Here is a 12953-nt window from a genome sequence, read left to right as displayed (position 1 = left end):
GGCCAGGACCCGCTCAGGGTCATGAAGTAGGGCCAGGCTGGAGCCCCCTTCACTTTCCCTAAGGGTCCTGAGTGTTTTTCCCAAGGTCACTTCCTTCCCCTGCCCCTAGCCTCAGACAGTGTTGGGAGTTTATAAGTCATATGGCTTCCTATTCTGCAGCCTTTCTTACCCCTGCCCCCAAGGAAATCTCTGTCTCCAAAAGCCAAAGCTAGGGGACCATGGGACCTGAGGCTGGAATACAGTGGCCTGTATGGGCCATGCCTGCTTTATCTACTACTTAATACTAGAGGCTCCAGACGCTGCCCAGTACTGGCCAGAAAGAAACACTCCCAGAGACCTCAGAACAGACCAGAAGGAGCTAGGATGAGAGCCTGATCTCTTGCCTCCCACTAAGCCAGTGATGACCAGCCTTGGGATGGATTAGCTCTGCAGACCAGAGAGATAAATAAGGCCTTTATATACACAGAAGCGCAAAGTGGCAGTGGGGGGGGGGGGGACGACAGGTGGCGGCGGCAGTGGGCTGGGCAGGGCGGGCAGGACAGGAACGAGGCCCTGTCAGTGGGAGAAGATGCCTCGGAAGCGGGCCTTGTCCTCCTCATCCTTCTGCCGGATCCGTGTCTCCAGGGCCCGCAGTTCTCTGCTTACCACAGGCGCCAGGGCAGGATCTAGCTCCAACACCTTGGCAAAGTCAGCCTGGGCTTCCTGGGCATTCCACACAGCAGCATGGGCCTTACCCCGCTTGAAGTAAGCCTTGACATTGTCTGCAGGACACCAGAAAGCAGACGGCAGACGAAGGCGTGAGAGGAGACTGGCCAGCCTGTCTTCCGGCACCTGGGTCCACCATGGGGAGATCTGCTCTGCTCTGAACAGCACCCCAACGCCGCTCCACCCCACTGTATCACTCATACTTCCTGAACACAGCCCTCACCCTCTGGGATGGAGGCTCTGGTCAGGCTCTTGGAAGGAACTCAGAATGGGGAGATCTCAAAGCTAAGAGCTGGACCCAAGCGCCCACGGCGCTGGGTGGGAACCCCGGGGCCTAGAGCTGCTCACCGTCATACTTGTTGAGGATGGAGGAGCAGTGGTCCAGCACTTCGTAATACTCCTGAGCCACCAGCTTGCACTGGCAGTAGTTGAGTAGCAGTGGTGTGATCTGCAGGTCCAGCTGGATCCAGTCAGGGGACCCAGGCTGTTCCTGGGGTGGGTGGGGGCAAGGAAAGTGGAGACACTGAGACCCGGCCCTGGCTCTCCCTATATCCCCCCGCGCGCGGCCTCTGGGATATACCTTCATCTGCAGGTTCTTGAGGCAGGCGATGGCATCATAGTACTTGGCGGCGGCCTCTTTCACCTGCCCCTCGCGGTATAAGCGGTTCCCCTCTTGGTGGATGAGTGGTACGGCTTTGGCTTTCTCCTCATCCGTCATCGCCCACGGGTCCTGCTGGTATGTGCCTGGGCTCTCCACCTGCCAGGGCAGGGAGCACTTCAAGGCAGAGCCCAAGGGGCACCTCCGAGTCCTCTGCAGCAAACCTGACAGGCTGGCCCAGCCATGCCGAGCACCAAGACCATAGCAATGACAACGGTGGCAAACACCCATGCCCTGGCAGAGCTTATGTCCCATGGCAAATAACCTAGGTGGACGAAAGGAGCCACCTAAACCCCTAGTACTTTCCAAGTAAGGCCAGCTGTGGAGGAAAAGATGGGCTCACGGGCAAAGGATGAAGGAGTTCAAGGTCGACGGTCAGTCCTCCCCAAAGACGTGATCACTGAGGCCTAGGGAGGAGTGTGGGGCCCTAGGAGCTTCCACAAAATTTTCCTGTCCTTGCTCCCTTCCACAGCAGACCAACCCTGGACAGCAGGGTGTAGCGGGGAGGTAGGGCCAGTGCCCACTTTGAGCCAAAGCAGAAGGCCTCACCTTCCGCATCAGCAGGGGACCTCACCCCTCACCTTCCGCATCAGCAGGGGCCTCACCCCTCACCTTCCGCGTCAGCAGGGGGCCTCACCTTCAGCATCTCAATGTGGAAGACAAGGGGCTGAGGGTTCTGCTGCAGGGCGTCCAGGTCCGCGTGACCCAGGGAGTTATGCTCGTGCATCTGCGCGATCCCACAGCAATGCCGCTGCCCCTCCAGGGGGTCCTTGCCCTCAGCGATGTTGCGGAGGCTCTTGGCCACCAGCGGGTACAGGACTACATGCTGCAGGAAGGCAGCAGAGGCTCGGTCAATGTGTGTGCATGCTCACTGGGCACAAGAGAGCCTCACCGTCATCATCCATAGACGGAAAAACCCTGCTCAGAGGGTTTTCCCCTCTGGTGCCTTGGTTTGTTTTTCAAGACAGGGTTTCTCTGTGTAGCCCTGGCTGTCCTGAACTTGCTCTGGAGACCAGGCTGCTCTCAAACTCAAAGTGCTGGGATTCAAGGCTTGCACCACCACCGCCCGGCTTCCCTTGGTGCCTTTCTGCCCTCTCAGTAAATTCTTCAGCTTTGCCAGGATCTCTGGCCACCAAATCCAGCACCTGCCCAAGCCACAGACAGACAGACAGACCCACAGTTCACTTCTGTCTTCTGTCCTAGATCCAGTATTAGTGTCTCCTCTCGGTCCCTCCCCCCTTCTCTCATTAGGGATGAACCCCACAAGCCAAGCTCATTACCACATCCTGTTCCAGCACCCCCTCCTCCCCGCACCGCACTCCTCTTCACGTCAAGGCTCATCCCAGAGCTGGGCTCAGGGCAGCAACTTCAAATCCCCAGAGAACTGGGAGTGGGACACACCTTGGCAGGCAGATCCCTGGGCCCTGAGTTCAAGGCCTTCCTGGTCTACAGAGCGAGTTCTAGGACAGCCAGGACTACAGAGAGACCCTGTCTCCAAAATAAAAACAAATCCCCAGGAGGAGCTACTTTGTTATGAAATATTAGTTGAAGATGTGTTACATTCGTTTATGCTGAGGAACATTTGTTTAATGATGCAAAGATGTATTGCAAAGATGTATTGCATTCTTTTATGTTGCATTTGTTAGACTCTGTGAAGCTGTGTTACTTTGCCTGTCTGACCCACCTGACTGGTCTAATAAAGAGCTGAAGAGCCAACAGCTAGGCAGGAGAAATAGGTGGGGCTGCCAGGCAAAGAGAATAAATAGGAAGAGAAATCTAGGTTCAGGAAAAAAAAAAAAAAAAAAAAGAGGGAGGAGCAAGAAAAGGAGGAGAGGAGGACACCAGGGGCCAGTCACCCAGCTACTCAGCCAACCACAGAGTAAGAAGGAAAGAAAGACATATAGAATAAAGAAAGGTAAAAAGTCCAGAGGCAAAACATAGTTAAAGAGAAACGGGATAATTTAAGTTAGAAAAGCTGGCTAGAAACAAGCCAAGCTAAGGCCAGGCTTTCATAAGTAAGAATACATTTCCGTGTATCTATTTGGGAGCTGGGTGGTGAGCCCCCAAAAAGTAAAAAAACAAAAAACACTACCTGGTCTTTGGTGCACCCATTATCACCTGCTCAGGAAGCTGGGCTGGAGGACCATTTGAGTCCAGGAGCTCAAGAGCATCTGGGTAGTTCAGAGATCCAAAACAACAAATGAAAGTCGGGGGCTGGGGAGATGGCTCAGGGGTAGAGCGGAAGCGCCTGCATTTAGATTCCCAGTGCCCATGCAAGAGCTGAGTGTGAGTCCCAGTGTGCCCGGAACTCCGGCACTGGGAAGTAGACAGGTGTATCCCTGGAGTTCCCAAGCCAATCTAGAGCACCCATACACACACACACACCCCAAAACAATAACACACCTACTTCTAAAGAATGGGGCTGGGTGTGTAGCTCAGAGGTAGCATACTTGCCTAGCATGTGCAATGCCCTGGGTTCAATTCCCAGCACCACAACAAACAAAACTCTGGGAAGATGGGAACAGAAGACTCAACCTAGAACTCTTCCCTTAGAAAGGATGCAGGTATGTTGGAATTCACATAATGGACTCCCCCACTCCCCCTGCTTTCTGCATATGGTGGGCTGCTGGGCAGACACTCACATGCAGATGTTTCTGGACATAGAGCTCTGGGTTGGCCCCATTTGGAAGCAAGAGATAAGAAACAAGCCAGCTCCCATAGTGTGTCGGTGCGACCAAACAGAAGGTCGGATCCTGACCACACGGGCAGGAGGGTAGGAGGGTCCAGGGGGCGGTTCAAGAGAACCCCCAGCAGTCGGGGGCCTTCCTGGGGGTGATTACCAGGAACTGGTTTGAAGTAGGAGGGAGGGTCCTGGCTACAGGAAGTGAATGAAAAGGGAGGACAAGGGGTTGTATATGAGGAGACATTAGCAGGGACCAGACTCCGTGTAAACAGCCGCATTATGCTCCATCCAAATAGTGACCAAGAGCCATAGAAGTGTGAAGTAATGGGTCCTAAGGGCCACTGCACTTAAGAATGAGTTCTCTGGGGCTGGAGGGAGAGCTCAGCAGTTAAGAGCACTGACTGCTCTTCCAGAGGACCCAGGTGCCATTCCCAGCAGCCACATGGTAGCTCACAACTTTCTGTAACTTCAGTTCCAGGGGACCCGACACCCTCACACAGACATATGTGCAGGCAAAACACCAATGCACATAAAATAAATATAAATAACTTATTGTTTAAAAAAAAAAAGAAGAAGTATGAAGTAATGGGTCCTATAGGCCATTTGCACTTAAAAATGAGTTCCCTAGGGCTGGAGAGATGGCTCAGAGGTTAAGAGCACTGCTTGCTCTTCCAGAGGTCCTGAGTTCAATTCCCAGCAACCACATGGTGGCTCACAACCATCTGCAATGAGATCTGGTGCCCTCTTCTGGCCTGCAGGCATACATCATAGTAAATAAATAAATCTTAAAAAAAAAAAAAAAGAATGAGTTCCCTGGCTGGAGTCTGGTTCATGGACAGGAAGAGACAGAAGAGTGGCCAGGATGCAAGTCAGGAGACTGGTGGCAGTTTGGAGAGAGTGCTGTGGTTAAAGGTGTGTACCACCACCTCCCAGCTTAGCCTGGAGTGTCTAAGCCAGGGCAGGGGCCATAGGGCATGGCCAGACAAACGCCATAGACCCCAGGACTGATACCTTGACATCGCAGAGGAACTGGGCGATCTCCCCTTCACGCATGGTGCACACGATGGTCTCCCACACAGGCAACTTGAACTTCTTGCCAATGATGAGCTCCATGGGCTTGCCCCGTGTCCGGCTGTCGTCTAGTATGGCGCCTTCATCATCGCTGCGCAGCGTCCGAAAGTGGAATGTGGCCTGTGGGGCCACATGGGATACAAAGCTCAGCAAGGTCAAATCTAGCTCTGCTTCTAAAGATGTGGTAAAGGACAAAGCTTCTCTTGGACCACCAGCTGGCTTTATCCCACCATCTCAGTGAGAGCTAGGCCACAGGCAGAGAAGTGAGAGGCCCAGGGCACATGGCTGCTGGGTGACAGGGTGAGACAAGAGCCTGTTTGCAATCATGCTTTCAACAAGGATTTCCTGAGCTCCTACTATATGTCTACATTCAGTGCGGGACACAAAAACCCAGCAGTAAACCACACGGAAGCCCCAAACCCACCGAGCTCTTGTCTTTGTAGAATACAGGAAGGAAAGTCAGACAAAACCTTATGCTATGATGGACGAAGGTGATTTCCTGCTTCCCTTTTTCTTCTTTTCTTTTTTTTTAGCATTTTGAGCAAAATATATATATATATAAAACAGAACTGGAGGTGTGGTGGGGGTGGGGCTCTCCAAGGAGGCAAACTTTAAGCAGAGATCTGAAAGGAATTGAAAGGAATAAAGAAAAGAGGGAACTAGGCAGGAACTAAGTAGGAACATTCTAGGCCAAAGGAACAACAGGTACAAAAGCCACCCCGTGGGGCAACATGCAGGGTGTCCAAATGCAGCAAGGCCAGTGCCACAGGGCAGAGTGAACACTGAGTGCAGGCGCCCCGGAGTCCCAGGGATGACAGAGATGAACTCCGCGGGGCACACTGGCTTTGGTAAGGACCTGAGTTTTCACTCTGAGATGAGAGCCACCGGGCTTCTTCACCTAACAGAAGTGGAACATGATCCAACTTAGGTTCTGTGGCTGTGATGTGGTCACTTTTAAGAGGGACAAGGACAGGAGAGGCAAGATGGACGGTTTCTGTACCTAGTGCTACAGCTGGGCATGGAGGTGAACACCTTTTATCCCAGCACTCGGGAGACAGAGGCAGGCCGATCTCTGTGAGTTCAAGGCCAGCCTGGTCTACAGAGTGAGTCCCAGGACAGCCAGAGCTACACAGAGAAACCCTGTCTCAAAAAACCAAACCAACAAACAAAAAGACTGCAGTGCCATTCCAACATCAAGGTCAGTGGGGCGCCGAGAGCCAGGCCGCCACATGTGAGAGTAATCTGAGCAAGGAGTCGTTTCAAAAAGTTGACTCTGGATAAGATCATGTCAGAGTGAGGCAGACGGAACAGGGCTGGGCACGGACACCTCAACAGGATATGGTTAGCTGAGCCCACGTCACAAGGCTGTGCTGCCTCTCTGAAGTCAGTTTCCACATCAGTAAAACTGACCAACAGTATCTGTCTAGCATCGTGGGAGATAAACCTATGAACATTACCACCATGCGCACTGACGGCTGGGCTTTTCCTCCTTTCCTTCTGCTGGGGATGAAATACAAGGCCTCTACATGTTAGACAAGTACCCCTGAGTCACATCCCTCACCCTGGTGATATTTTTAAATTACATTCATTTATTCGTTTGGGGGCACATATGTGCCGCAGTGCCTGTATGAGGTCAGGGGACAGCATGCAGAGTCACTTCTCTCCTTCTACCAACTGGGTCCTAGGGATACAACTCAGGTCATGGCCAGTCTTGGCAGCAAGTGCCTCTACCCACTGGGCCAACTCACCCAGGAGATTGCCCCCACTCCCAAACCCCTCACGACTGTTTAATCCTGCCTGTTCCTGTTTACTGGGTGCCCCTGCTCACAGATTTCTCTACCCTTACATGACTTTATCCTAGTCTGTTCCACCTAGAATCCCCTTGTCAGGCTTCTTCCAAAGCCTGCTTTCTACCTCCATCTGCTTTTTAAGACAGGTTGCATTGCTCAGGCTGGCCCGGACCTCATGCTGTAGCCCAGGTGGGTCTTCAACTTTCAATCCAGCTGCCTCGGCTTCCCAAGTAGCTGGGAGTCTAGGCCTGTGTCACCAGGCCCAGCTTGAAGATCCCTTTTTATGCACAGTTGATCACTACCACCAAATGCCTGCTCTACGCTCTAAGCATTTATCCCTCAGCACATTAGGCTTAACACTACTGGCCAGGGGGCATACATTCGTTCACGTAATTCTTGCTTTTGGCTTCACTGGTATCAGCTCACAACAGCGATTAGAGATCTACAGCAACCGAGCAGGGAAGCCTCGGGATATGGAGTGTTTCGGGGAGGGGCACCTGAATTTGGTGCCTGGATATAAAAGCAATGCTACTATCAGAAAGTCGACAAAGAGGTTTGGTCTGGAAAACTACATCTCTGGGATCCTCCTCTGGGTTTTCGAGTTCCAGGGCCTGTTTTCCCATCTAAACAATGAGAGTTGTTCTAGATGGTTTCAAAAGGCCCTTCACTCATAAACTGCATGAACTTTGAACCTTCTGGTCCGAGTAACAGCACTGAGGTCACACCCACCCCCAAACCAGTTCGAGATGACTGACACCCACCCCTGTCCAATGCAGTACTAAAACAAAGCCAAGGGGCGGGGTAGACATATCTGAATATACTCCCACTTAAATCCAAACCAATCAGCGTCGAGCTCGGCATGCGAAAGGTAGGGTGACTGGCGGCTGCTCTCTGGGCATGCGCAACCTCTCACCTACGGCCTCCTCCCGCCTCGCATGCGCACCGCGCCTCAGAAGGGGGGAAGGGGAGAGAGGATGGACACAAACCTTTGTGCCATCCTGAAAGTCAGGCAACTCTCCTTGGCCCTCCTGTATCACACGCTTTTGGATCCCGTCCTCTCGAAGTCTTGCGATGAGATCCGCCATCCTCTTTCCCCGCTGCTCTCTTTCGGCAACTTCCGGACTCGCTCGGTAGCTTCCGGACCTGCTTCGGCAACTCCTATAGCCTCGGCACCTTCTGAGCAAGCGCCATTTTGGCTGAGGGCAGAAGCCAAAAAGGGAGGAAATGAAGAAAAGAGCTGTGATTGGCTCTCTGTGCAGCGGCTTTAACGCGGCGCCGGGGGCGGGGCCTGAATCTGCCTAGGGGCGGGGCTTGGTTGGCCAGTGGGGCGCGGCCGGGACCTCCCCCAGCAATTGTGCGGTTGGCTTTATCCGGACTGGAGCTCTCGGGGCTGTGTGCCACTCCATTTAAGTTACATATGCCCTATTAATAGCATTCCAGTTAGGAAAATGAAAACCGAAAAAAGTCATTCACCCGTGTATTCCCTTTGGCCCTTTTAATTTTGCGTACTTAGCATACATTATGATTTATATAGATTCTGGCCTTTTGTCTTCAGAAAAAGGGAAGGAAGCCTGGTGTAGTGACACACACTTAAAATCCCAGCGCTCCGAGGATGGCAAGCAGGAGAATCAGGAGGTCAGGGTCGTCCTTGGTTATACATAGCGGAGCATGGGGTTTATAAAACCCTGTCTTAAAAAAAAAAAATAAGGCCGGGCGGTGGTGGCACACGCCTTTAATCCCAGCACTCGGGAGGCAGAGCCAGGCAGATCTCTGTGAGTTCGAGGCCAGCCTGAGCTACCAAGTGAGTTCCAGGAAAAGCGCAAAGCTACGCAGAGAAACCCTGTCTCGAAAAAAAAAAAAAAAAAAAAAAAAGAAAGGAAAGAAAAAAGAAAAGGACTGGGTTAGGGACGTAGCTCAGTGGTAGACCGCTTGCTTGGACATGCTTAGCAGTCCTCTCCCCAATCCTACTTCTTAAAAGCGAGTTGAGGGTCATGAGAACCCCAACACCTTGGGGGTTGGGTGAGTCTATGGGTGCTTTTGCATAATAGGTGCCCATAAATATCAGGGAAAAGATGGACGATAGGAAAGAGCTACTTTAGGGGAAGAAATGGTCTTTCTCTCCCCCCTGGGAGTCTAGCTGTAAACAACAGCTGTGAGACTTTCCTGCTCTCACAAGGTAACAGGAGTCTCCAGGCCTCTGAGGTGCCTTCATCCTGTCCTCATAACCCGGAGGATTATCGTCTTTCCCATGAGTCCCAGGTGCTAAGTGCTTCACATATTCCGACTGGTTCACTTTCCAGTAAGAAGTCCTCAGAGAGGGCAGGGCTTCTGAAGGGAAGGGGAAACATGCTTGGTTTTGTTTTTTACCAACACAGAAAGCTCTATCAAATTTTAATAAAGTAGTCTGCTGTACTCATGTTCCAGAAAGTACAGCAGGAGGGAAAGCTGACCAACGTGGCTGATTTACTTTGATCCATGAACCAGATACGCCACAGCAGGAAAGAGGAATATAGATAAGAAAAAAAATATTAGTGCGGGGCTGAGGGTGTAGCTCCATATTAAACACTTGCCTGGCATGTGAGAGGCCCAGGGTTCTTTCTCCAGCATGCATACCCACAAATTAAGATAACTAAATACACTACTTTGCATAAACTTATCAGTATTCTCAGTGAAATATCAGTTGTGAAAAAATACTGTATGGGCTGAAGTGATGGCTCAGCAGTTAAGAGCACTGGCTTCTCTTTCAGAGGGCATAGGTTCGATTCTCAGCATCCTCACAGCAGTTTATAACCTGTAAATCCAGTTCCAGAGGATTAGACATGCTCTTCTGGCCTCTGTAGGCACCAGACATGTGTAATGTGCATACATACATGTAGGCAAACATGCATACACATTTTAAAAATACTGTATGATCAGGATTACTGAGGTGAATGAATAGCCAGTTCATAAGAGACAGAGAGTAGAATTGTGGGATTGGAATGGGGAAGTTGTTTTTTAAGTAATTACTGAGTTTCTATTTTGCAAAATTAAAAAGCTCTAGAGACTTGCTGCACAATAGTGTGAATACATAACAGAACTGTACAGTTTGAAACCGTTGAGAATGGCTAGTTGATGTTATATATACATAATATATATACATATATAATACATATATATACATAAAATACAATATTTTACTTCAAGAACACTTTGTTTCATACACAAAACAATGCATGATGGTGAAGACAAACAGAAGATCAAGTTGGATTTTCCTCAACAATTGAAGACTGGATTAACATGAGAGGTATTTATTGCTAAGGCCAGTGAGATACATCAATGGGAAAAGTAAAGAGACAGGATAGAGAGATGGCTCCGGGGTTAAGAGCACTTGCTGCCCTTCCAGAAGACTAGAGTTTGGTTCCCAGCGCCCACATGGACACTCACAACCATCGATAACTTCAGTTCCAGGGGATCTGATCCCCTCTTCTGGCCTCTACACACACCAGGCACACATGTGATGCACAGGCATACATGCAGGCAAAACACTAATACATATAAATATAAATCTTAAAAAGAAGAAGGGGGAGGGAGAGCAGGGAGGATCAGGTAAAGGCATTTGCCACAGAGCCTGACAATCCAAATTAGATACCCCCCACCCACATAGTCGACCAAAAACCCTACTCCCGTTAAGTTCTCTGACCTACATGTGTGCCAATGCTTGTGTGCACGTGCACAATAAACAAGCAAATAAATGAATAAATAAGGAAGAGCAAGAGAGAGGAGGAAAGAAGGGTGTGACAGGGAAGGAAGAAAGGACTAAAACTAAGTGTAGTGATGGAGGTCTATTATCCCATCAGGGAAGGAAGAAAAGAATAAAACCAAATGTGGTGACGGAGGTCTATTATCCCATCATCAGAGAGCTGAGGCAGAACCTGTAGCAGTCTACACAGTAAGCTCTGGCCCTGTGAGAGGTGCATAGAAGATACCAAGGTCAAACAAACAACCAAGGGAGCTTCCGGGAAGGAGTGAAGTACCACCTTGTACTCATCAGACCAGCCAGCTCTTAGGAAACTGGATGACACCAGGGGCTGAGAAAAAGCCAGAAGCCTCAGGACGGATGTCAATTCTCCACAACTCAGGGGAGCAACTGCAAGCTCTGTGAAGCCACCCGGGTAAATGCCCTATGGCCTGGACATCCACCTGCTGGAAGAGGAGTCCCCCCACCTTTCGTGGGAGACAACCGTGATGTGTACACGAGGTCAACCTGAGTGGGCTCCCTGTGGGCCTGAGGGCTGGAAGTCCAACTGGTACCGGACCTACAACTAGTAGAAACAGCAAACAAGATGCATGTGGAAACCATTATCACTGAGTGGAAAAACAGAAAAATGTAAACAACAAAATGAGCTTGATACGTGACACCATGTGTGTAAATTGCAAACACATCCACACAGAAGACAACGCCATATGTGGGACAGGACAGGCAGGGTCTGCCGAAGCACAGTAAGGCGAGATCTCGGGAGAAGTGGAGAGCAGAAAAAGTGGGAGGTGGTGAGGGAAAATGAATTGCCACAACTGGATCGGAGCCTCTTTCACAGGAGGAAGGTGCCATAAACTGAGAAATGGAGTCGACTCAGTTCTTTATATGAAATCAGAAAATGAGAGGGTGGGTGGGCATGGAGGAGGACAAAAACTTTGTGAACTAGGAAGATGTGGGTTCAGATCCCAGATGCACCACTTTGGCAACCTGCCCATTCAGTCCTGCCACAGATATTTATTGAGCATGTATTCAGTTCCAAACACTCCTGGGCAGTGAACAAAATAATGCCGAAAACTATGGGAATTAAGAACAAGTATGGCTCTTGCAGAGGACCTGTGTTCAAGTTCCAGCGCCCATGTCAAGCAGTTCACAACTGCCTATAACTCCAGCTCCAGGGAATCCCGTCTTCTGGAGTCTGCTGGTACTCACATGTGCACATGCACCACACACAGAAGCAGCCACTCATTAACATAGTGTTGGGGAGATGAGGGCAGGAGCATTGAAAGTCTGAGGCCAGCCTGGGCTACACAGTGAAACCCTGGAAAACACACACACACACACACACACACACACACACACACACACACACACACAAATGCCTAGAATTCACTGGGCCCTAGGTTCAATTGCCATCATAGAATAAACTAGGCATGTTGGTACAAGGTGGAAGAAGCAGCAGGAAAAGTTCAAGGTCATTATCCACTACATATTGAGATCAGCTGCACTACATGAAATCTTGTTATAAAACACACACAGAAAGAAAGAAAGAGAGAGAGAGAGAAAGAAAGAAAGAAAAAGAAAGAAAGAAAGAAAGAAAGAAAGAAAGAAAGAAAGAAAGAAAGAAAGAAAAAGGAAGGAAGGAAGGAGGAAGGAAGAAAGAAAGAAGGGAGGGAGGGAGGAAGGAAGAAAGGAAAGAGAGAGAGAGGAGGGAGGGAGAGAGAGAGAGAGAGAGAGAGAGAGAGAGAGAGAGCAACATGGTGGCTGGTGTATGCCTGTAATCACAGTACTAGAGAAGCTGAGGCAGAAAGATTCAGAGTTCAAGGCCAGTTTGAGCTACATAGACAGACCCTCTCCCAAGAAAAATAAAAGACAGAAGGGAGTGCAGACGCGGTGTGAGAGAGAATTTAAAAAAAAAAAAAAATCACTGGCTGCCTCATGGATTCTGAGTTGGAGAAAGCCATACAAGATCTGAGCCTCAGTTTCCATAGCTGCAAAATGACAAGAACACCCCTCCACCGGAAGCCGTGGTGAGTAGGATGGAGTAACAGGTCCAAAAGTCTCGATGGCACAGGAGTGCAGACTGGTATTCAAGCCAACTCTTGGGGTCTGAGCCTCTGGGCATGGGCATTCCTTCTCCCTCCTACTCGCCCCTGCAAGCAAGCATGAGCCTAAACTGCTCCTGATCACAGTCCGGGCTGTCGCTCACCAAGGCCGCCTCTGGGTGGCGCCACGGGTCCCGCTACCCGCGAGACGCTGACGTGATCCCGAATCCACTCGGCGCTCCGCAGCTCAGGCCTGCGGAGGACGAGC

The 12953-nt window shown here is 50.4% G+C and overlaps 1 protein-coding gene across 1 annotated transcript; it reads right to left on the bottom strand.

Moving 5' to 3' along the window:
• Positions 1-58: 58 nt before the first annotated feature.
• Positions 59-12912, bottom strand: LOC114694793 (aryl hydrocarbon receptor interacting protein). The gene is made up of 7 exons (XM_028871847.2): positions 12850-12912; positions 7894-8103; positions 5058-5237; positions 2001-2189; positions 1286-1462; positions 1054-1195; positions 59-761 (listed from the first exon to the last, which is right to left on the bottom strand). Exons 2-7 carry the CDS (start codon positions 7990-7992, stop codon positions 556-558), a joined length of 993 nt encoding a protein of 330 aa, XP_028727680.1. The 5' UTR covers positions 7993-8103; positions 12850-12912; the 3' UTR covers positions 59-555.
• Positions 12913-12953: the final 41 nt, after the last annotated feature.

The sequence above is a fragment of the Peromyscus leucopus genome, chromosome 1, assembly GCF_004664715.2.
Source record: "Peromyscus leucopus breed LL Stock chromosome 1, UCI_PerLeu_2.1, whole genome shotgun sequence".
Lineage (NCBI taxonomy): Eukaryota > Metazoa > Chordata > Mammalia > Rodentia > Cricetidae > Peromyscus > Peromyscus leucopus.
The sequence above is the reverse complement of the archived record's forward strand: the minus strand, read 5'-3'. Positions and strand labels throughout refer to the sequence as shown.

Bases quoted from the DNA above. Each gene is read 5' to 3' on its own strand.
- LOC114694793 (XM_028871847.2), bottom strand. From the start codon at position 7,992: ATGGCGGATCTCATCGCAAGACTTCGAGAGGACGGGATCCAAAAGCGT. The intron at 2,190-5,057 runs GTATCAGTCCTG...GCCTTCCTGCAG, and splicing joins AGTTCCTCTGCGATGTCAAG to CATGTAGTCCTGTACCCGCT. The intron at 1,196-1,285 runs GTATATCCCAGA...CACCCACCCCAG, and splicing joins TCAAGAACCTGCAGATGAAG to GAACAGCCTGGGTCCCCTGA.